The sequence below is a fragment of the Venturia canescens genome, chromosome 5 (genome assembly GCF_019457755.1).
Source record: "Venturia canescens isolate UGA chromosome 5, ASM1945775v1, whole genome shotgun sequence".
In the NCBI taxonomy this organism is placed as follows: Eukaryota; Metazoa; Arthropoda; class Insecta; order Hymenoptera; family Ichneumonidae; genus Venturia; species Venturia canescens.
Window position 1 is genome coordinate 21101328 of NC_057425.1, and position 24654 is coordinate 21125981.

At 42.6% G+C, this 24654-nt stretch overlaps 1 protein-coding gene across 1 annotated transcript; it reads right to left on the reverse strand.

The window, feature by feature from the left end:
- Positions 1–403: 403 nt before the first annotated feature.
- Positions 404–24591, reverse strand: LOC122411375 (uncharacterized). Its single transcript, XM_043420122.1, has 4 exons — positions 21412–24591; positions 4352–6372; positions 1159–1293; positions 404–1067 (listed from the first exon to the last, which is right to left on the reverse strand). The coding sequence occupies exons 1-4, from the start codon at positions 24589–24591 to the stop codon at positions 404–406; spliced, it is 6000 nt and encodes a 1999-aa protein (XP_043276057.1).
- Between the last annotated feature and the right edge of the window lie 63 nt (positions 24592–24654).

A 24654-nucleotide genomic window follows, 5' to 3' on the forward strand; every position in this document is an offset into this window, starting at 1 on the left:
TACAATTTGAATATGAAGTGGTAATCGGAGATCCTGGTGAAGTTGCTGAATTTTAAGAATGTTGAAGGGTGTGGAGCAAGTATGCGATGGGTCATGTCGTCGAAGGGTTGTGGCCGTGATCCACAGAATAAGGCATTCGTATGAATTACGTATGGAGATCTGTCCGATCATCGAGATAAAAATCAAGACGATGCTGGAATGATGGAGATGATTTGAATACTGTGAAACGTTATATCCACAACAGTGTCTCTGAAGAATTCGTCAGTGAAGAAACCGGGGCATGACTTCAAAATATTGAGTTTTGGCGATAATGGATGTGTGGTTCTCCGTTCCGGGAAAGCGTGCATAAAGACAATTTGCCCCTTCACTTTTGTGAGTTTGTGGTGCTGTCGGATGAAGAAGCTTAATTTTCGATACCAGGGTACACCAGCCTGATGTCTCGAATAAGTTGAGTGAACGGATCTATGTTCATCTTCTTTATTCGACGGCGCCACATGAACTCACAAAGGTGGTCGCCAATGTTGTCTTTATTCACGCCTCCCCGTGACAGCGATCGACGCATCCACCGCCACGACGACTCGATGTTTTGGGTATGTGCCCCGGTTTCTTCGTTTACGAACTCTTCGGAATGATTCACTGTTTTGTGGATATATCCGTGATCGCTCAGGTTCTTGTAACTTTTCCAGCAATCCGTCTGGATTTCTGTCCCGATGGCCACATGCTTTTGAATTAAAGAGAGCAGAGTCTCCTCGTCTCTTTTATTATTAGGACAGATCTCCAGTCGGTACTCATTAGGATGCCCTCTGTGGATCATGCCCAAGATCCACGACCCTTCGACGACGCGACCTCTTTCATATTTTCTCCGCCCTATCTTACACTCGTCGATTTCAACGACCTCGCCTGGACCTCCGATTTTGCCTTCGTTTTCAAATTGTACGTCGAGAGCAATCATACACACCTCTCGACAGAAGGAGAATCTATCGGCAACGGTCTCCCGGGATATTTGTTGCCCTTCTACTATACTACTCTCTCGGATAGTTTGTTCGAAGGTGAGATTGATCGCGAAGCTATATGTGATCAAAATACAGGTCCCTGCAGATACGTGGCACCTCTCAAACCACGTCCTTTCTGCGACGGTTGCGCTGTGGTTGTATTTACCGTACTTTTGACACATAAATTCTCCGCATGTTAGTCTCGACTCGTTCAACGTCATATTCTTTCTGTGTTTCGCACAATATCGCGTGCTCGGGATCAGGTCTACGTCGCGCAACCATTGCAGTGTACTGGGCCGATCTTTAAGGATGGAGCAAAGAGTGAAAAAATTGTACGTTTTATCCATTTGGAAATGCTGTGTGTTTGTCTGGTGTGTGCTACTTGTCTGGAGTTGTGAATGCTGTGCGAATGGGTTCGCGTATGGAGATGCTGTGTGTCTGAAGTTGTGAATGCTGTGTGGATGGGTTTGTATATGGATATGCTGTGTGTCTGAAGTTGTGAATGCTGTGCGGATGGGTTCGCGTATGGATATACTGTGTGTTTGGAGCTGTGCTGAATGAGGTGCGAATGGGTTCGTGGATGGAGATGCTGTGTGTTTGAAGTTGTGAGTGCTGTGCGGATGGGTTCGCGTATGGATATCCTATGTGTCTGGAGCTGTGGTGAATGCTGTGCGAATGGGTTCGTGTATGGAGATGCTGTGTATCTGAAGTTGTGAATGCTGTGCGGATGGGTTCACGTATGGATATACTGTGTGTCTGGAGCTGTGCTGAATGAGGTGCGAATGGGTTCGTGGATGGAGATGCTGTGTGTTTGAAGTTGTGAGTGCTGTGCGGATGGGTTCGCGTATGGATATGTTGTGTGTCTGGAGCTGTGAATGCTGTGCGGATGGGTTCGCGTATAGATATGCTGTGTGTCTGGAGCTGTGTTGAATGAGGTGCGAATGGGTTCGCGGATGGAGATGCTGTGTGTTTGAAGTTGTGAGTGCTGTGCGGATGGGTTCGCGTATGGATATGCTGTGTGTCTGGAGCTGTGAATGCTGTGCGGATGGGTTCGCGTATAGATATGCTGTGTGTCTGGAGCTGTGGTGAATGCTGTGCGAATGGGTTCGTGTATGGAGATGCTGTGTGTCTGAAGTTGTGAATGCTGTGCGGATGGGTTCGCATATGGATATACTGTGTGTCTGGAGCTGTGCTGAATGAGGTGCGAATGGGTTCGTGGATGGAGATGCTGTGTGTTTGAAGTTGTGAATGCTGTGCGGATGGGTTCGCGTATGGATATGCTGTGTGTCTGGAGCTGTGAATGCTGTGTGAATGGGTTCGCGTATAGATATGCTGTGTGTCTGGAGCTGTGCTGAATGAGGTGCGAATGGGTTCGCGGATGGAGATGCTGTGTGTTTGAAGTTGTGAATGCTGTACGGATGGGTTTGCGTATGGATATGTTGTGTGTTTGGAGCTGTGGTGAATGCTGTGCGAATGGGTTCGCGTATGGAGATGCTGTATGTTTGAAGTTGTGAATGTTGTGCGGATGGGTTCGCGTATGGATATATATACTGTGTGTCTGGAGCTGTGCTGAATGAGGTGCGAATGGGTTCGCGGATGGAGATGCTGTGTGTTTGAAGTTGTGAATGCTGTACGGATGGGTTTGCGTATGGATATGCTGTGTGTTTGGAGCTGTGGTGAATGCTGTGCGAATGGGTTCGCGTATGGAGATGCTGTATGTTTGAAGTTGTGAATGCTGTGCGGATGGGTTCGCGTATGGATATACTGTGTCTGGAGCTGTGCTGAATGAGGTGCGAATGGGTTCGTGGATGGCGTCTGGGGAAAATTCGTTGAGAACAATTCGTCGAAAACAATTTGTCGAGAACAATTCGTCGAGACCAATTCGTCGAATCACAATTCGTCGAACTACATTGAACATAAAAGTTTTACCCATCTAACGATTCCACACATTCACGCATACATTGAAGGTGCTTCGAATTCACCCAACAATTCCACACACACATCGAAGATGCCCCGGACCCACCCAACGATTTCACACACTCACGCATACATCAAAGGTGCTTTGAACCCACCCAACAATTTCACACACACATCGAAGGTGCCCTGGACTCATCCAACGATTCCACACACTCACGCACACATCAAAGGTGCTTCGAACCCACCCAACAATTCCACACATACATCGAAGGTGCCCTGGATCCACCCAACGATTTGGGTTGGGTTTGTTTGGGTTTGGGTTTTTCGGTTTGGGTTTGAGTTTGCTGGCATGACGTTTACCGTTATTTAACTTAAGGTTTCGTACATTTTCATTTTTTGGAATTTCATTTTTGGGTACAGTTTTGAAAAGCCCATATGCCGGATCGACTTGAAATTTTGTATATATACGTTTTTGACCCTTCTGAGCACGAATACGACAATGAAAATTGGCGTAAATTTGATTTTCAAGGTTAAATAAAAAAAAGGATAAACTTTCGAAAAGCGGAAACCGAATTTTGAGCTGAAATTTTGCATACTGCTTTTTTATAACAATATAAGACTTCCTCTAAAAGGATTTTTGGCGACGAGCAATATTTATTGAGATATTGAATTTTCAAGTTGCTATTTTAGCCTGAGCGAGTATATCTATATTGCTTACCTCGCTTGGCTGATATTCTATTTTCGCTAGTGCTTCGTCTCCAGTTCGCTTTACCCTCACTTTTCGTCTTACCTCGCATTTACTTTTAAAATATGTTACCAAAATACTCATTTGTCTTACATATATATATATAAGTATATTTAATGGTTGATTTGAAGGCTACATGGATGGCAAAGGTTGCGCTCCTTGGCTGGGCTACTTTGGGGTTTTTTTCCTTTAAATTCCGTCTCTCCGGCGCGAAGCGCCGGGGAGACCCACCCATTTACTTTCCAAGAATTTCTTTTTTTTAGTTTTTTTTTAAATTTAAACAAAGATATTATCAAGAATCAAGAAAGAAACAAAGAAATTTCAACAAACCAATTATATATCAAATTACTGAGGACGAGGTCTAGAATCATTTTCAAGATGTACGCACACTCAGCCATACGCCACTTATTACGATCTCACCAGGGCTTTTAATTTTTCATCAGATCAAACGATCAGCTATGTTTCGAAGGGTTTCACATGTTTGGAGGTTTGGGATTTTTCGGGTTTGCTTGAGTTTGGAGTTTTCTTGGCTTTTTAAAAAATTATCTTGTTTTTTTTCGAACAAAAATGGTTTTAGGAAAAAATATATGTAACATAAAATATGCATTTTCACATAACCTACAACTTTTGTTTGAAAATTTTTGTCCTTAGATTAATAGTTATTGTAATAACCTAGAATATCCGTTTAATAACCGACTTTTTTGAGTTTTGACCTTGAAGATCAAATTTGCGCCAATTTTCAATGTCGTATTCGTGCTCAGAAGGGTCAAAAACGTATGTATACAAAATTTCAAGTTGATCCGGCATATGGGCTTTTCGGAACTTTATCCTCGATTTCATATTGCGCTTGTAGATTCCTTGAGGTGTTTGAACTGTGACGACTCGGACCACCCCATCATCTCCTGGATGCAATTTTACCACTCGACCCATTCGCCATTGCATACATGGTGGATTTTTGTCTATGAGTAGGACTACAGTGTCTAACGCGATGTTTTTGGTTGGATTTATCCATTTTTGTCGTCTCTGTAATTCGCTGAGGTATTCGAGTTGCCATCTGCGCCATAACTCCTGTCGGGTTTTAGAGATCAGTCGCCACGAAGACAGTCGGTTGTCTGGAACATTTGAAAAATCATTTTCCGGCAGAGCAGTGAGGGGTCTACCGACAAGAAAGTGTGCTGGAGTTAACGCGATTGGATCGTTTGGATCTGTAGAAATTGAGCATAATGGGCGCGAGTTCAGAATGCCTTCGATTTCGATTGCTAGAGTGGCCAACTCTTCGTATGTAAACAGATGATCGCACATTACGCGCTTTAGATGGTGTTTACACGATTTGACCGCCGCCTCCCAAATACCTCCGAAATGGGGGGACAAGGGTGGATTAAAATGCCATTCGATTTTGCGCGTGGAAGTAAATTCGTAAAGTTGAGAACGAAATTCTTCGGATTCTCTCACGGCGTAAAATTCGCGAAAGTGGTTATTCGCACCGACGAAATTCGTCCCGTTATCGGAATAAATATGGCCCGGAATCCCCCGCCGACTTACGAATCGTCGTAGCACCGCTAGGAAGGCCTCGGTCGATAGGTCGCTTGCGATTTCTACATGGATCGCCTTAGTTGACATGCAAATAAATATGCAGCCGTATACCTTGACGCTATTCCGATTCCGATGTTTTTTTTCCTTAATAAGTATGGGACCGAAATAATCTACTCCCGTATGATAGAACGTAGCTGCGTTGGTTACCCTCGCGTTTGGCAAGTCAGCCATTTTGTACGCTCCTGGTACGGCCCGAAACCGGATACACCTCACGCAATGTCGAACGATTTTTCGTATTTGATTCCGACCGTCCACTATCCAGAATCTCTGTCGAATGTTGTATAACGTCGATTGAATTCCGGTGTGATAGAATTTTTCGTGGGTATGTCGAATTAAAAGATCGGTAACGTGGTTTCGAGATGGAAGGAGCATTGGATTTCTTTGGTTCAGTGGAATTTCAGCCTTGTTTAGGCGACCACCGACGCGAAGCAAACCCCTTTCATCGACTACCGGGTTGAGAGATCCAAGTTTCGCACATTTCACCTTTCCTTCAGATAACAGGCGATCGATCTCGTCTTGAAAATGCGCTTGTTGAATTAGTCGAACAACGCGCTGTTCGGCCTCGTTTGTTTCTTCGATCGTCAAAGCGCCCCTGACTTTATTTTCGCGTCGAAAACGCAAGCAATACGCAATGACGCGAACTAATCGCGTATATGACGAAAACCTTTTGAAAATTTCCTCCGATTGTACTTGCGAGGCCATGCAAAACAATTTTTTGATTCCCGGTAGGTCCTTTTGAGGCGTTACGGTAACTTGCGGCCAAGTGGATTCGGGCTGGGACAACCACGAAGGTCCTCGAAACCATGACTCGTTGTTTAAAAATTCCCGAGGCAACTGACCTCTCGACAACGCGTCCGCTGGGTTTTGATCGGTGCGGATGTACCGCCACATGGCGTTTTTACTGATCTCTTGTATCTCCGCGATACGATTCGCTTCGAATACTTTTAACACGCTTGGATGTTTGTTAAGCCATTGTAATACTGTTGTCGAGTCTGACCAAAAAATTGTCTTCCGAACGCGAAAAGTCATGACCTCGATGACCTCGTGATAGAGCCGAGCAAGTGTCAGTGCGCCGCAAAGCTCGAGTCGGGGAATCGTCTGCTCCTTTAGTGGAGCGACACGTCCCTTTGAGCATAACAGTCTCACGCGTATTTTGCCCTCTTGGTTGAACGACAGTAGTAAGGCTACGCCGGTTCTGGCTCAAATGGGGGCGAGGGGGGAGCGGTGTGCGGGGAAGCGCCAGGGCCAGAGGGGGGCAGCGAAGGGGGAAGCCGCGCGCCGTAGGGCCGTGTGTGTGTGTCGCACACATTCTCGCGGCCCTTGAAAAAGAAGGAGAGATAGAGCCGATGGTGAGTGTGAGAGAGATGGAATGAGAAAAATCGTGTTAATTTATGACCAGTGCGTTACGGATTTGTCTTCGCCTCGGATGCAGATAAGGGAGGGGAGGGGGGGGGGGGGCATAACGAAGGGTCTGCCGTTGGAGAGAGAGGTGTGAGAGAGATAGAATGACCGTAGAGAGCAAAAGCATGAGAGAGACGGAGTGAACGAGAAAAAATATTCTCTAAGAGTTTTGAACTCTGGGTGTATGTCGAGATGTAAACATTCAGTTTGAAATGCCACTGATTCGTCATCGCTCATGTGCGGGCCGGATAGGGAAGGGTCTGCAGCAAAATTATTCTACAATAATTCTATAAGAGGTCTCAAGATTTTTTTTCGACATTTTGTTGTTTTTTTTTTTTTTTTTCAAGACTTTAGTATGAAAAGTATTCTCAAGATGGATAGATGTGCGAGTATGTATGCGATCCACCCGTTGAAAGAACATTGGATGCTGACTAAAAATGAACTCGAATCAATTCCTAAGATTCTGCTCATAAATAAGAGGTCTGTCCGCTCAAGATTTTCAAAATTTAGTTATTTTTTGATATCCGATAGTTGCCGAGTGTAGGAGAGAGAGATGGGTGGTTTCAATAGGCTGAAATAGACTTTACTCATTTAGATTGAATTTATTGTATATTTTACAGAAAAACAAATTCTATAAAAAAGTTTATGCGTTTTATTCATAATGTCTGCTTTCCGATCGATGCTGGCACTGAAACAGATCAAGGTAAAAGTTTGAATAAGAATTTTCAAATCTATGCAAAAATTTTGCTCATCAATGAGGTACTTACCCCTTATTCAATCTAGATCACAGTCTGGACAGATATTCTGCGTCACCACCTGGTAGAGACGAGTCCTACAGTCCTGACAACTCGATGCAGAGGCAATATTCCAATACTCTGTTCTATGCTTTCGCACCGCTGTGAGCTTCTCGAACATTTCACCTCCAGCCCCGAGAACACAGACACCACACAATTTTTCGCCACGTTCGGTGCGGTAATATACCGAGACAATGCACACTCTCGATTTTTCACTCAAATTCAGTTTTTCTTCTTCAGTGAATGTACACCACACTTTTTCATATACATCATGTGTTGAATCACATTCACTGACTGTAGTAACCACCGATTCGTTTTGCGACATTGTTTTCTTCAAATAACTGAAGGGAGCGGAGTCTCGAACAGAAATGAAAATGTTTTGAAAAATCTCTTGTTCCAAATTTGGTGTTGCATCCCCTCTCTTCAAGTTTTTCCCCAAAAACGCACTTTTCTCAGAGATGACCCTCGAGCAGAAATAGTAAAAAAATTATCTCTACAAGCAACGTTAAAATCTACTCTCACGCTTTCTTGCAGACGAAAAAAAAGATGGCCGCGAGTACAATTTATGATCTGAGATGCTGTAGTGAACTCGAAAATTCTGAGAAATCCTTTTTCCTTCCATCATATCTCGAGGAAAAAGTCTCTCTCTCTCTCTCTCTCTCTCTCTCTCTCTCTCTCTCTCTCTCTCATATTTAAATCTAGATGAGCAGCGAAAGAGTAAACACGAGAGGGACTGTGTCGTAAAACTCGACCGCATCATGTCTCTCGTCACCGACGTTATTGCTACGCGGAGCAATGGCTGCGTATGCAAGCGACTCTTCTTCGGACGTTGGAGCAATATTTGGTCATGTCTCTCGTCACCGACGTTGCTACGCGAAGCAATGGCTGCGTATGCAAGCGACTCTTCTTCGGACGTTGGAGCGATATTTGGTGTCACGAAAAAAGATGGCCGCGAGTCGAAACAATTTATGATCTGAGATGCTGTAGTGAACTCGAAAACTCTGAGAAATCCTTTTTCTGTCCATCATATCTCTCCCTCCCTTCCATATTTAAATCTAAATGACCAAAAACGACTTCCGTCGATGCTTCCGAAAAGGGCTGAATCTTTGGCTTGACTAGTTAGTAAGTATCGAACCCCGAAAGAGTCAACACGACGAGATAACTTGAGAATGACTCTATCGTAAAACTCGACATCAACGCATCATGTCTCTGGTCACCGACGTTGCTACAGAGCAATTGCTGCGTATGCAAGCAACGCTTCTTCGGACGTTGGAGCAATATTTGGTATGGGAACACCAGTGTGATACACTTATCGAATCGTTAGAGGCGCAAGTTCGATTGAAGCAATCACGACTGGGATGGCACCACGCAATCACTTCGCAAATCTTACGTCTCGAATGTTTGAAGCAGGTAACACGTCAACGCTTCATACATTGGGGCGGCGGAGTATCGAATGATTGTGGATTAATATGGCGAGAAATCGAGAGCGCATTCGGAAATCGCTTGTCAACCGGGGCTGTAATTAATCGTGATCACATCGACCCACGGAAGTTCTTACTGGATGCATTTGAACTTGTTGAAAAACAAGTGAGTGCTCATATACGCAAGTATAGCAGCATTAAAGTGAACACTTCGTTCAATGGAGAGTTCAGCGTGGGTGATAAGCGGGCGAATAAAAGTATCAACACGGGAAATGTTGAACTTTTTACAACATCGGATCTGAGAGAGTGGTATCAGAAGCGAGTCGTGGAGCCAACTCTGAAATCGCTCGAGGAGTTCCAGGAGAGTGACAGTGGCTGGACCCTAACATCAATAACCAATCTAACAGTGAACATCAACAAGTACAATGCTTTGCGTGCGGGATGTCACATTCCATTGGCGAAACGCATACTCTTGAAGAAAGCAGTCGTGAATGTGAAATCACGAGATAATGCGTGTTTCGGATGGGCAATGACTGCTGCACTTCATCCAGCAGAACAAAACAGTGATCGCATATCTTCATATCCACATTATTCGACGATATTTAATCTCCAAGGCATCAAATTTCCTATGACGTTGGATCAAATTGGGAGATTTGAAAAATTAAATAATCTCTCAATCAATGTGTATAGCGAGAAGAAGGATGTGATTCTGCCAGTGCGGGTGAGCAAGGAGAAGAAAGAGCGACATGTCAACTTGCTTTACGTCGAAGACGTGTCAGAATGTGGAATTGGACACTTTGCTTACATCAAGAATTTATCTCGGCTCGTCAGCTCACAACTCAATACTAATGAGCACCGGAAATACGTTTGCGATCGGTAAGTAAATTGTTATACGAGTGTACTTCTTTTCCCCTTTATAATTGTGACAAAATATTAAAAAGAATTTGAAATTTTACAGATGCCTCCATTACTTCGCAACCATCGAAAAGCTGCAGTCACATGAGGTGGATTGCGGCGTACTCAACGATTGTGCTGTTCGACTACCGGGTGAAAACGACAAATGGCTAGAATTCACGAACGCCAATCGGAAGGAGCGTCTCCCGTTCGTGGTATACGCCGATCTCGAGTGTATCTTGGAGAAGACCAGCGCTGAAGAGAGAGAGAAAAACAAGATCCAACATCATCGCGTCTTCAGCGTTGGATATTACGTAAAGTGCTCTTACGATGATTCATTATCGGGATATCACGAGCGCCGAGGTGAGGACTGTGTGGAATGGTTCGTCGAAGAACTAAAACAATTAGCTTTGCGCGTTGAAAAAATTCTCCTAACGAATATTCCAATGAAACAATTGACTCCGCAAGAGTGGAAAAAATTTCGGGAAGACAAAGAGTCATATTTGCGAGAAACCTTTTGTCGAGGGTGATGAGCGTGTTCGCGATCATTGCCACCTGACAGGCCAATTCAGAGGTCCGGCTCATTCAAATTGTAATTTAAACTATCAAAATTCGTTTTTCATGCCAATAATTTTTCATAATTTATCCGGTTATGATGCGCATTTCATCATAAAAGAAGTTGCAACTGCGTTCGCGGGGAAAATCGATTTGCTTCCGATAACAAAAGAAAAGTACATCTCCTTCTCGAAAACGGTTCAAACAGGCAAAGACACGCGGAAAAATATAAAATTACGTTTCATCGACTCTTTCAGATTTCTCAATACGAGTCTCGATAAATTAGCATCTTTTTTAACTGCCGACAAACTCGTAACGTTAAAATCACAATTTCAAGATGTAGACCATTTTCATTTATTAACGCGGAAAGGTGTCTTCCCGTACGAGTATATTGATAGCTTTGAAAAGTTGAATGAAACGGAGCTTCCACCGCGGGAAGCATTTCACAGCTCTTTAACTGATTCAACAGTCTCCGAAAAGGAGTATGCACATGCGAAAAATGTATGGGAACGATTTTCAACGCGAACGCTCGGTGAATACAGCGATTTATACTTAAAGACTGACGTATTACTATTAGCCGATATCTTTGAGAATTTCCGCGATACTTGTCTAAAAAAGTTATGGTCTTGACCCTGCGTTTTACTACACTCTCCCCGGATATACCTGGGATGCCATGATGAAATATACCAAAGTAAAGTTTGAATTGCTCACAGACATTGATATGGTATTGTTCGTGGAGAGAGGTATTCGAGGTGGTCTTAGTCAATGCTCCAAAAGACATGCCCGTGCCAATAACAAGTACATGAACTCGTATGATCCATCTATTCCATCGTCATACTTGATGTATTTTGATGTGAACAATTTGTATGGATGGGGAATGAGTCAACCACTGCCTTATGCAGATTTCGAATGGATTGAAGACATTGCAAACTTCAACATCGAGTCTCATCCACTTGACTTTGAAATTGGTTATATACTGGAGGTTGATTTGGAATATCCAAAACACTTGCACGATGCACATAGTGATTTGCCATTTTGTCCAACGCATGATAAACCTCCGGGCACGAAGCAAGAGAAGCTTCTTGCAACGGTGAATGCGAAAAAACGATATGTCATACACTATCGTGCATTGCAGCAGTGTTTGAAACATGGTTTGAAAATCACAAAAATACACAGAGTCTTGAAGTTTAAGCAATCTTCCTGGCTCAAAACATACATTGATTTGAATACACAGTTTCGTACACGTGCGAAAAATGATTTTGAAAAAAATCTGTTCAAATTAATGAATAATGCTGTGTTTGGAAAAACCATGGAGGATGTTCGTAGTCACGTTCAAGTTAAACTTTTAACGAAATGGGCAGGTCGATACGGAGCAGAAGCTATGATTGCTAAATCTAACTTTCACAGTCGAAGTATTTTTGCGGAAAATTTAATCGCTGTAGAGTTGCGAAATCTCCAAGTCATGTTTAACAAACCGATATATGTTGGCATGTCCATTTTAGATATTTCAAAAACTTGTTTATATGAATTCCATCACGAATTCATGATGCCGACGTATCAGAATAAATGTAAAGTCATGTATACAGATACTGATAGTTTAATTTACCATATTGAGTGTGAAGATGCATATGAGGACATGAAATGTAATCTCGACAAATATGATACCAGTGACTATCCCCCAGACAACGTCTATGGCATACCGCTTGTGAACAAAAAGGTCCCGGGTCTCATGAAGGATGAGAACAATGGGGCCATAATGACTGAATTCGTTGGATTGAGATCGAAAATGTATGCAACGCGAGTTGAGGGCAAGAACGATGTTAAAAAAGCTAAAGGAGTCAAGAGTAATGTTGTTGCGAGAACCATAACATTCGACGATTATGTGAAATGCCTCGGTGAGCAGATTGAAATGAAGCGTTGTCAATCTTCAATTCGCTCAACATTACATAATGTCTATACGATCACGGAGACGAAAATCGCTCTAAGTCCACACGATGACAAGCGATACATTATACCTGAAACGGTAGACACGTTGCCATGGGGCCATTACAGTATTCCCGAATTTTCAGAAGCTATGGAGGCATTGTGAATGTGTGCTTACGAGTGTTGGAGATTAAGAGTATATTGAAGGCGAAAAAAAAAAAAAAAAAAATTGTGAGAGTGAGGACATTTATACGAAATAAGAAAATTCTGTAAGAGAGGAATTTTCCTCAAAAACTTGTACATTTGTAATTGATGTAAAATAAAATTTTTTGTGAATCTCTGTCATTCTTTTTCCTTCGAATCTGCTGTTCGTGGGGGAAAGGTCGTTAAAATAAACCAGACTTTGAATTTTTCATCTTTATTGTTCACAAATCATCCTTACTTATCCAACTATTGTGTGTATTGTCGAAACCTAGCCATTTCACAAACAACTGACTGCCACGCTTCTTCAACACTTTTTCAATTAGATACGTGTCGGGATTTTTTGTTCGAAGCAGCTCATGCTCGTAGAAACCACCTGCGATGGGCTCCTCTTGATAATCTTTTATATTATAAGTAACTGGATTAGTTTTTCTCACTCGATATATTGTAAAAATTTCCGTTGTCCAATTTGGCGTATAACCTTTCTCAAATACATTCTTAAATTTACTTATGCGTACTTTATCGCCAATTTTGAATTTTGCTGGTTTCTCCCCATCCACAGTTCTATTATATACGTTATGCAATAGTTGCGCCTCATTCGCAGCGTTCACATCTTTCGGTTTCATCTTTATCGTATGATGCTGTGTAGCATTATATTTCTCAATTAAGGTTTCGAGAATATCAATCCATTTCCAGCTTCCGCGAAAACTAAATTGCATCCACATTTTATTCTTGAGTGTACGATTGAAGCGCTCACAAATTGATGCTTTCAAGTTGCTAAATGTTGAATACAAATGTATATTATACTTTTTCATCAGGGCCTTAAAGTCCGTATTGTAAAATTCTTTTCCTCGATCGACGTGAAGATTTTTGGGTATGCGTCCTTTGCTGAGAATTGATTCCATTGCAGCGGTGACATCTTTTCCACTCTTACTCTTCAATGGTGCGGCCCAGGCGAATTTGGAGAATATATCGATGACGGTGAGGAGAAATTTATACTTGGAGTTGTGTTGTGCATATGCAGACATATCGACAAGATCAGCTTGCCAAGTCTCATCCAGACCGCGTATATCCACTCGTCGACGTGGGTAATTTCGTCGAGCTTGCTTGTGTAGCTCCTCTACCACCGCGGCACGCTCATTCTCTCGCAACTTTTCACTTTTTAAGCTCCGCGATTGCATTTTCCAAATCTTTCATCTCCTTCAACAGGATGGTAAGATCATCTTTTATTTGCTCCGCGATTGTACTTTCCAAATTTTTCATCTCCTTGCGTAGAGTGGCGAGATCATCTTTTACACGCTTCTCTAGAGCAGCCACATTCGATTCGCACCTTTGATTCGTTATATGAGTCACACTATGAGTTATAGAATGAATGTGTTTACTTAATGCACCGAGTGTTACAACATCTCTGGCATTTATTGGGTCGCCAACGTTTTCCAATCGTTTTCGTTCCAAATCGTAATGACCGTCTGATGTAATTTTGAATCCAGCACCTGGTTTACCCGGAGGACCTGTACCACCACGTCTACTCAACTTTCGTCCAAACACATCGACGCTCATGTTGGGAATGTGGATGAAAGCAAGCCCTCACATGTTAATAAATGATTTCAGCTTCACGCAATTCCTCGATAATCGATATGATTTCATTCGAATGTGATGAGTTTCCAGCAGCTTGCGATCCGAGCAATAAACGAAGACGATCCACTAGTTCATTCGGATCATCCCAATAAACATAGTCGATAGAAGTATGCTTTTGTGCTACCTTGTACTGGGGCAGAGCACCACCCTTCTTATCGTTGCTACGCAGCATGTGGGATATATAATTTTTGAATTTACTATTTTTATCCTGACGTACTGCACCCGTGCGTTTATAAAATTTTTTATGAGCATTCGTTGTAATGACAATTTTCTGATATTTCTCCAAGTCATTTGGAGTTATATATTTGAGTTCAGGCTCTTTTTTAAACAACAGTTCCACCAAGCCAATACTTTTGGGATACTTTTCATCTCCAACCACTATATGATCGAGTTCGAAATGAATCGGTGAATCACCAATCATTAATCTGTTTTGAGCGAGATTTCGTACTCCATACAAGCCATCTAATCTTGTTTTGTTATTACTACGCAGTAGACCCAAGTATTCACGTATCAAATTATCAACATCTTCAGATGATTCCAAATTATCGTCATCATCATCATCATGATTATCATTATTTTTAGTTACGGGTACATCGACATTCTCATCAGTAATTGCATCATGCCAAATATCGTCTTTGAAAGAAATATCTTGCTGCATGCTATTTTCTCCGAAATTTGGAGACTCCTCCTTCTCCTCCTCCTCCTCCTCCTCCTCCTCCTTCTTAACATTCATACGTTTACTCTTAATTTTCGGTTTTTTCGTATACGAAACTAGCTCCTCTAATGGTTCGACAATCGGTTTAAACACATCTTGCATTCTCTGCTGAGCACTATCACGTCCACTTTTCAACATTCGATGTTTCCGTCTGATTGCATCACTTGCCTTGGCAAGTTCGCTCAATACAGCCTTCTCCCTTAAAAGTTCTTTGCTCTTCATGTTGACGTATGCAAGTCAGACTCTAGACTGTCTTTAAAACTGAAAGAACAATCATTTATCATCGACGGTGAGGAAGGAATCAAATCCTCTTCTATATCTTCCAGCATTCAATTCACTCTCCTTGTCAATCGTGATGAATCCATACTTGTCCGACTTCCAACACTTTATACACATGTTTTTGAAGCACGCATAAGTCATATCAGTATTCACATGGTCATTATACACATGTTTTAGATTCATATCGTCTTGCTTGAATAGTACAACAAAATTTGCATTATCTCTCACAAGATGTTTCGGGATACGGGTATACGTTTGACATAGATAAAAACTGTCCACAATCTCATGTCTCCCCATGGAAAAAAATGCTCTCACATTATCCTGCTTTTCGCATGCTATATCATCAAAGATAAATATTGAGTTTGGTCGAGCTTCACTGGGGGCCACAACTTGTTCATGCTCGTTAAATGGGAAGAATTCCACTCCTTTCACGGGTTTGAGCATTTGCTCGAGAAGTCGATATTTCGGCTGTTTCAACGATTTCGAGTAGAGATAAATGTTCTCGAATCTCAAACCGTTTGGATGTATCAGGAGCGTAAGTAGAGCATTCGTTTTTCCACAATTCGATGGTCCACAAAACACGGCACGAATGCTACTAGGTAGTATGTTCCCATGACGCTTCACTTTCTTTGCATCACCTACGAGTTCATCGAAATTTATTACGGGAAGTTGACCACCTTGTTTCTTCATCTTCATCGCGCATGCTACTGATTGAAAAAATCATATAAATGCGACTTTATAATATAATACTGATCAGTCGTGTTGCGACCACCGCGTGGTAATGATTGTGCATGGCAAAGGTCTTGTCAACAGTCTAATTAACAATCTCCCGGTGGAATTGCATCTACCAGGCTATCAATATTGTGGACCTGGCACAAAATTGGCCAAACGTCTTGCTCGTGGTGATCCAGGTATAAATCCGCTGGACGCAGCTTGCAAACAGCACGATATCGCATATTCGAAAAATCGCGACAATTTGGAAGCAAGACATTTGGCGGATAAAGTTTTGGCTGAACAAGCTTGGAAGCGTGTAACCTCGAAAGACGCGAGTCTCGGTGAAAGAGCAAGTGCTTGGGCTGTGACGAACATTATGAAGACTAAGAGGAAATTTGGATTGGGTATGAAACGCCCGAAAAGTGTTTGCCTGAAAAAGATTATCGGTGCTGCGAAGAAAGCAATGATACGTAGTGATGATTCTCGTAAAGTCGTAATGTCTGCACTGAAAGGTGCGCGAGCTGGTGTAAAGGGCGTTAAAGTACGCACGCCTAGGATTCTACCTGTTCCTCAAAAAACCGGCGGTTTATTACCCTTCCTCGTACCCATCTTTGCCGGTCTTAGCGCTGTTGGAGCATTGTCGGGTGGCAGTGCTGCAATAGTCAAAGCTGTAAATGCTGCTCAAGCGGCTAAAAAGGAATTGGACGAACGTAAGCGTCACAATCGAACACTCGAGGCCATCGCTTTGGGTAAAGGTTTACACTTGAAACCATACAAACAGGGTTTGGGTCTTTACCTCGGGTCAAAAAACGTATAATCACGCTACCACATCAACCACTCACCGACATTGATCTGCTAAAGTATGCGGGAGCCATGAAAATTCGTAACTTTCGCGGTGTTTTCATGCGTGACACTTTACCTGCGGACGGACCACTCGAGCAAGAATCAGCAATCGTTAATTTGGATGATAATGTGGGACCTGGTACACACTGGGTTGCTTATAAAAAATCTGGCCGAGGAATCACATACTTTGACAGCTTTGGCAATCTTCCACCTCCACCCGAACTCATGAAATACTTTAATGTTGGTAGCGTGAAATATAATTATAAAAAACATCAAGAATATGACACAATAATATGTGGACATTTATGTTTAAAATTTTTGTGTAATCAACTGAATCGGCGAGACAATTATAAACTATATAAATAAAGATTATGGAGCTATGTGTTTAGTTCTAAAGTTGCGAGCATCATGGATGATAGTTTAACTATTACCATCACTGGCACATCCTCCATACTCGAAGCACAATTTTTTCCACCCATCGAACTATCGCCCGACAAAAATTATACTCTTGGACTCGTCGAGCTGCTCACGTTCAATTCAATTCCAAATATTGACATTGGTTGCAATGAATTTCATGTTGGAACGCAAGTGTTGACCATTCCAACGGGCAGCTATGAAATTGAAGATATTGAAAAATATTTGAAAGCTCAGTTGACAAACATACAAATTCAGCTTAAGCCGAATAATTATACGCTACGTAGTGAAATTGAGTGTAATCAATCGATTGATTTTACATCGAACAATTCTATTGGACCTCTTTTGGGTTTTACATCGCGTCGATTGGAACCCAATAAAAGACACGTGTCTGATTTGCCGGTATCCATTATCAAAGTGAACGCCATCCGAGTCGAGTGTAACATAACAACTGGTGCATACATCAACGGACGAAAAGTTCACATTCATGAATTTTTTCCATCTGTACCGGCTGGCTATAAAATCATCGAAGTACCATCGAGTGTCATTTATCTACCAATCACAAATTGGCGAATTGACAATATACAACTTCGTATTGTTGAGCAGGACGGAGATTTGATAAATTTTCGCGGCGAAGTAATCACCATAAGACTTCATATAAAATCTCGATGGGGATAATTTACAATCACCGTATTGGCAATATTAATAAGCCAACATGGGATTACGAAACCACCAGTCGTCGAACGACGCTGAAAGCGTTAACACCTCAAAACCTTCTACTATTAAAGAGTTTGGGTCTCAAAATTCGTGGAGTTGCCGTGTGAGAAATTATATGTTGTGCATTTGCTGCTTGCGATGGAGGAAGAAATCATAAACATCCAGACACCCGTCATGTTTGACGAATCCATCATACATTATGAGGTTCATGCTCATCAACCATACGCATCGTCAACATACAACAATAGTGATGAAATACGTATTTCAATCCAACATCAAGATTTATCAATTTTACCGAGCAAAAGTTCAATTCACATTTGCGGTAAACTGACAAAGGCGGATGGTACAGCATTAGCTGCAACGAGCCTCGTCAACAATGCCATTTGTCATTTATTCGAGGAGGTGCGTTATGAACTTAACGCAGTTGAAATCGATCGTAATAAAAATGTGGGAATCACATCTCTCATCAAAGGATATACATCTCATTCGTCGGCGAGAAGTGCAATGCTTGAGAACACCGGTTGGCTCGATGTTGAGGAGACTCAACAAATTGTAGACGTAGCAGGCAACTTTGACGTATGCATACCACTGAGCATGCTGCTGGGATTTGCTGAAGATTATCGAAAAGTGGTGGTGAATGCAAAAAACGAATTGATCTTGACTAGATCACGTTCCGATGATAATGCAATAGTTCAAGCAGCCGCTGAAGATTATAAAATTACACTACGAAAAATTGAATGGCTCGTTCCATACGTCACCGTGGCAGATAAACGGAAAATTCAACTGTTGAAATTCATCGCCAAAGATACTCCAATTCCAATGAGTTTTCGTACGTGGGAATTGTATGAATATCCAATGTTACCAGCGACATCGAAACACGTGTGGTCTGTCAAGACATCCACACAGCTGGAAAAACCTCGATATGTGATCCTGGCGTTCCAAACAGGACGAAAGAGCGTTAAAAGGCAAAATGCGAGCAATTTTGATCATTGCAATGTTACCGATGTAAAATTATACTTAAATTCACAATGTTATCCCTATGGTAACATGAATTTGAATATACCGCAAAATCAGTATGCAGTACTATACGATATGTATACAAACTTTCAACCGATGTACTACAATAAGGAGGCCGAACCGTGGCTTACAAAAACGGATTTTCTCAAATATGCTCCTCTCATTGTGGTTGACTGCTCGAAGCAGAACGATTCTCTCAAGTCTGGGCCTGTTGATGTACGCCTTGAATTTGAAACAAGCACAAATATTCCTGCTCAAACATGCGCATACTGTCTCATTCTACACGATCGCATCGTTGAATACAATCCTGTGAGTGGTGGGGTGAAAAAATTGGTATAAAGTCATGGTGATGATTTTACTAATCGTCAGTCGAGATGGACTTTATCGTTGATCTCCAGGGTTTTAAGGGCTCACGCAATGAATTTATCCCGAAAGAAATATCAATTATTCGAGCCAACGACAAAATTTATAAACCTCTAACGCTGTTCTTCAAATCACCATGTACTTGGGACGCGCTACCCGGTCGATATAAAATAACAAACAAATGGTTGGAACGAAATGTTCACGGGATTTCATGGGACTATGAGGGTCTACCATACAAAACAGCGAAAATAATCATTCAAACAATCTTACAACGAGCTCGTGCTATATACGTGAAAGGGAGCGAAAAGTCTTTGTGGCTGAAGAATTTCTTGGATCTGTCATCGGAAATTATCGATATGGAGACTCTGGACTGCCCATCGTTGCAGAAGTTGCCGAAAAGTCGCCTCGATTGTCCTCACCATCACCATAACAATCCGAAATACAATTGTGCGAATGCGAATGTGAAATCGCTCAGAAGTTGGTTATATGTATATCTAGCATTGTGTGAACGAGGGATTTTCAAATAAACAAAACATTTCTACGATGAGACTTTTTCCATATTTTTATTGCAAGCCCTCCTCCTCCTCCTCCTCCTCCAATTAGTCTACAATATTTCATATTATTATTACTATTATTAGTATGATTTTTCAATAATGATCACAATTATACATTTTTTTCTCTTCACGAAGATTTTGGAATATGTTTGAACAAAATTTTACTCCACTTGTCGGCAAACGTTTCCATGTAGAGTTCTCTCGCTTGAGCCGCCTCCAACAGCTTTTTGAATTCATCCTCGTCTTGGTCGAAAGCCTCGGAAAGTCTCCCCGGTAGAAAAACCATGAATTGACCTCCGATGTTGGCGATGTATCGTTTTCCAAATTTCGTTTTCACCGATCGAATATGATGAATTGGATGATCAGTCCCGACCTCAAGTTCAATCAGCTTCTTCGTTGGTATGTTGTTTTCCAGCGTGGCAACTTTGTTCAAAGATGTAAACTCCATTTTTGAAGAGTGATTTTTTTTTTTTTCTCGTCTGCTCTCGAACTAATGCAGCAGCTGACTGACGACGACGTTGCTCTCGATTTCTCTTGAATTTTTAGGGTTATTCCCCCTCTACCTCATGCATGTCCTCCCTCTCCCGACATTTTCTACAATTTTCCCGTAGAGGGGCCGGAGCATCAATGTGATCTTCCATCGAAGACGTATTCCAATGATCATGGCATCGACGCAACGATTGAATTTCAACGTCGGATTTGTAGTAATATGGAAAACGCTCCCACAAAACATCCGTAAAGTCACTGAAATATTTCTTGAACGTTGATGGTGATATAATGAGGAGTTCTTCCGCCGTCATTTCACGAGGGCTCCGTATACAATAAATTGCATAAATATTCACTAGCTGTTCCATGATCCAACATTTTTCACACTCTCGACGTATTGGTCCTAGAGCATCAATATGAGTCGACATCCACGGTGGATTAAAATGATCGTGACAATATTGATAAGACTGAACTTCACTATCACTCTTCAAATGTTCAGGTAATCGATCCCATAGCGATGGAATGAATTTACCATAATATTTTATGAGCAGAATCTTAGGAATTGATTCGAGTTCATTTTTAGTCAGCATCCAATGTTCTTTCAACGGATGGATCGCATACATACTCGCACATCTATCCATCTTGAGAATACTTTTCATACTGAAGTCTTGAAAAAAAAAAAAAAAACAACAAAATGTCGAAAAAAAATCTTGAGACCTCTTATAGAATTATTGTAGAATAATTTTGCTGCAGACCCTTCCCTATCCGGCCCGCACATGAGCGATGACGAATCAGTGGCATTTCAAACTGAATGTTTACATCTCGACATACACCCAGAGTTCAAAACTCTTAGAGAATATTTTTTCTCGTTCACTCCGTCTCTCTCATGCTTTTGCTCTCTACGGTCATTCTATCTCTTTCACACCTCTCTCTCCAACGGCAGACCCTTCGTTATACCCCCCCCCCCCTCCCCTCCCTTATCTGCATCCGAGGCGAAGACAAATCCGTAACGCACTGGTCATAAATTAACACGATTTTTCTCATTCCATCTCTCTCACACTCACCATCGGCTCTATCTCTCCTTCTTTTTCAAGGGCCGCGAGAATGTGTGCGACACACACACACGGCCCTACGGCGCGCGGCTTCCCCCTTCGCTGCCCCCCTCTGGCCCTGGCGCTTCCCCGCACACCGCTCCCCCCTCGCCCCCATTTGAGCCAGAACCGGCGTAGCCTTACTACTGACGACCGCACGTATATACAAGCCCCGTAGCCTTTCTTGCTTGCGTCGCAAAACCCATGAATCTGAATGTCGATGGGATCATTTATCGAAACGTATCGATCAATTTTCAGATTGTCGATCAATGAAAGTTGTTCGGCAAACGATCTCCACGTGGAGTCTAACGCGCTGGGCACGGATTCGTCCCAGGTTGTTTTAGCCTTCCAACATTGCTGCATAAACCCCTTCGAGACGAGAATGACCGGACCGAGCAAACCAAGGGGGCCGTAAATTTTCGCGATTTCTGATAACATGTATCGTTTAGTGACCCTTTCGCATGGCTCGATACGTTTCACCGTGTACAGCAGGTGGTCGTCCCGCGCGTTCCACGAGAGACCGAGTGTCTTGTGCACGGGATTTTCATCTATCAAAAATTCGATATTCGCGGTCCTTTTGGTTAAATCGTTCAGAGCTTGTGGATGATTTGACGCCCATTGTCGAATGTCGAATCCACCACGCTTTAATATTTCGATGACTTCGTCTCGAATTTGTACGATCTCCTCCAAATTATCTGCTCCCGACAATAAATCGTCGACGTATAAGTCACGTGTCAAAGCTTTAGCGCCCCTCGGATAATTCGCGCTTTCATCGCTCGCGAGTCTCTGTATTGTTCGTATCGCGAGAAACGGTGCTGACGCCACGCCGAACGTTACCGTGTTTAGTTGGAATACGCGGGTTTCTCCATGATGAAGCCAAAAAACTCGTTGGTAACGACGGTCGCTGGGATGAATCCAAATCTGACGATACATCTTCGCGATATCCGCGGTGATTACATATTTATGGCCGCGAAATCGTAGCAGATGCTCAACTAATTTTAATTGAATAGTCGGGCCGACCATCAACGCATCGTTAAGTGATATTCCCTTATCAGTCTTAGCGGACGCGTCGAAAACCACTCGAGTCTTTGTCGTCGTACTCGTCAATTTTATAATCATGTGATGTGGGATATAATACCCGGGTTGCGATTCATCGATCACGAGCGACATGTGGCCTAGCTCGATATATTCGCTCATAACGAGATTGTATTCTTGTTTGCGATTCGGATCCGCGTTAAGTCTTTTTTGTAAGCTGTTGAATCGTCGCAATGCTACTGGTCGTGACTCGCCGAGATCTCGCTCCGCGCTACGAAACGGTAAACGAACGACATATCGTCCTTCCGAACTACGAGCTACGGTTCGATTGAAATGAGTCTCGCAATCCGTATTTTCTGACGATTTGATCTGACTCGCGTTTGCATCATCGAGTAACCAAAATTTCTCTATCTGTTCTTTCAATTCGATTAACTGACACGAGGCTCGTTTTCCGACCGTGGTGTCCGTTCGTCCGCCGGCGACCACCCATCCGAGCTGTGTTTTTTGTAAGAAAAGGTCGCAATCGTCCTGAGATAAATTACATTGTCCGATTGACAATAATGACAACGTCGTTCCCGAACCGATAAGGACGTCGATTTTTTGAGGCACATGAAATTGTGGATCGGCTAATTTTAAATTCCGCGGTATGTCGACTGATTCGCGAGGAAAGACTTCGTTCGGTACGCTATCAGCGATTTTCGGGATGATCAGAAATGTGAGAGTTTTGTTGAAATTATTATGTCTCGAATAAAACGTGCATTCGACGGTGCCCGTAGCAATTGTATTCGCGTCATCAATCATTCCCACCGAGATCGAACACTCTCGTATCGGTAATTTCAACTTCTTTACGAGATCTTCCGTTATAAAATGGGCCGTCGCACAGGTATCTAATAATGCGCGACATTTTATATACTGACCGCGCCTGTTTCTAATACGAATTTGAGCGCTTAACATTAACTGTGACTGCAAAGCTCGCGACGTGAAACTGTGTGCAATCATTTCGTGACGTGTCGAATTTACCTTTGTTGTCGAATCGTTGATAGTGTTTGATGATTCTTCCGCCTTTTGACTCGTGTGAGTAAGTGCAGCAGGAGAATCTTGGTGCAACATCGTATGATGAAATCTCGGGCAACTTCTGCAGTGCGTCGCTTTACATTTGCCGCCATGTAAACGCAAACAGTTTTTACATAGAGTTGAATTTTTGACGAAATCCCACCGTTGCTGGACCGTCATTTTTTGAAATGCGCGGCACCGATATACTGGATGACTTTCCTTCTTGCATACTATGCATTTTGCGGACGCACCGGTAGCAAGTGTGCGTACGCCGTTTTCCCCTCGTCGAGTCTTAAATCCACTTTGATCTTTGTTATTCGAGAGTGGTCGTTTAATATTCGTTTCTTGATTCGACCGCGATGCATTCTGCTCGAGTGCACACAAACGAAAGGCGGCTTCAGAGACGAATTTGTAGATTTGCTGGAGGGTTGGTGGGGTGTCGAGATTGAGTGTTTCTTCCCATTTCACCCGAATATTATTGGGCAAGGCGCGTTCGATTATTCGGACCAATAAATGCTCGTCCGGTGTCACCTTCATTGATGCGAGCATATTCACGTGTTGTCGCATGTCGTCGACGAGTCGCGCTAGACCCTGATGCGTCGCCTTTGTTAATGCCGGCAAATCGAGAATTGCGTCAAGATGTTTTACGATCAGAATTCGAATCTTGTCGTACGAGTCCAACAGCAACTTCCATGCGGTCTCGTAATTTTCCTCGCTCACGTTATAAATGAGGATTTTATTTAGCGCGTCGCCCTCGAGACAGTTCCTTAGATATAGGAATTTTTGTAGCCTCGTTATATCCTCGCGAGAATCGATCATCGTGAGAAAAGTGTTTTTGAACGATAACCATTTTTCAATGTTCCCATCGAATTTAGGGAGGTCGGCGACTGGTAATTTGAGTCGACGGGTGCCGTCGATCGGCAGAGAGGTCGTGTTTAATGCACTCGGAGGCTGAGGCATTGTTGATGAGAAATCTGCCTCGATCTTTGTAATGATTGCATAAAATCGGTCCTGTAATTCGTCGAAATCGTCGCTCTGATCACCTTCGGTTTCGATTAATAACGCGAGTTCGTCGTGTAATTCTTCGTATGTACGAAATTGTTCCCTCAAACGATCTGCGCGCGTCTTGATGTTTGAGGGATCCAATTCCCCGGTCTCCACGATTCTCTCGAGTTTTGTAATTTGCGTCTTTAAAGTCGCACGCTTTTGATTAATAAACTTTACGTGATTATTCATTTTGACTAACTTCGAACTGAACAACGACTTCCGAGATGTTCGAAAATGACACGTATCGATACT

Coding starts and splice junctions, on each gene's coding strand:
- LOC122411375 (XM_043420122.1), bottom strand. CDS start 24,591: ATGAATAATCACGTAAAGTTTATTAATCAAAAGCGTGCGACTTTAAAG. Junction 6,373..21,411: donor TATACGTGCGGTCGTCAGTA/GTAAGGCTACGC, acceptor TTATGCTCAAAG/GGACGTGTCGCTCCACTAAA. Junction 1,294..4,351: donor CAAGGTCAAAACTCAAAAAA/GTCGGTTATTAA, acceptor CCATCCTTAAAG/ATCGGCCCAGTACACTGCAA.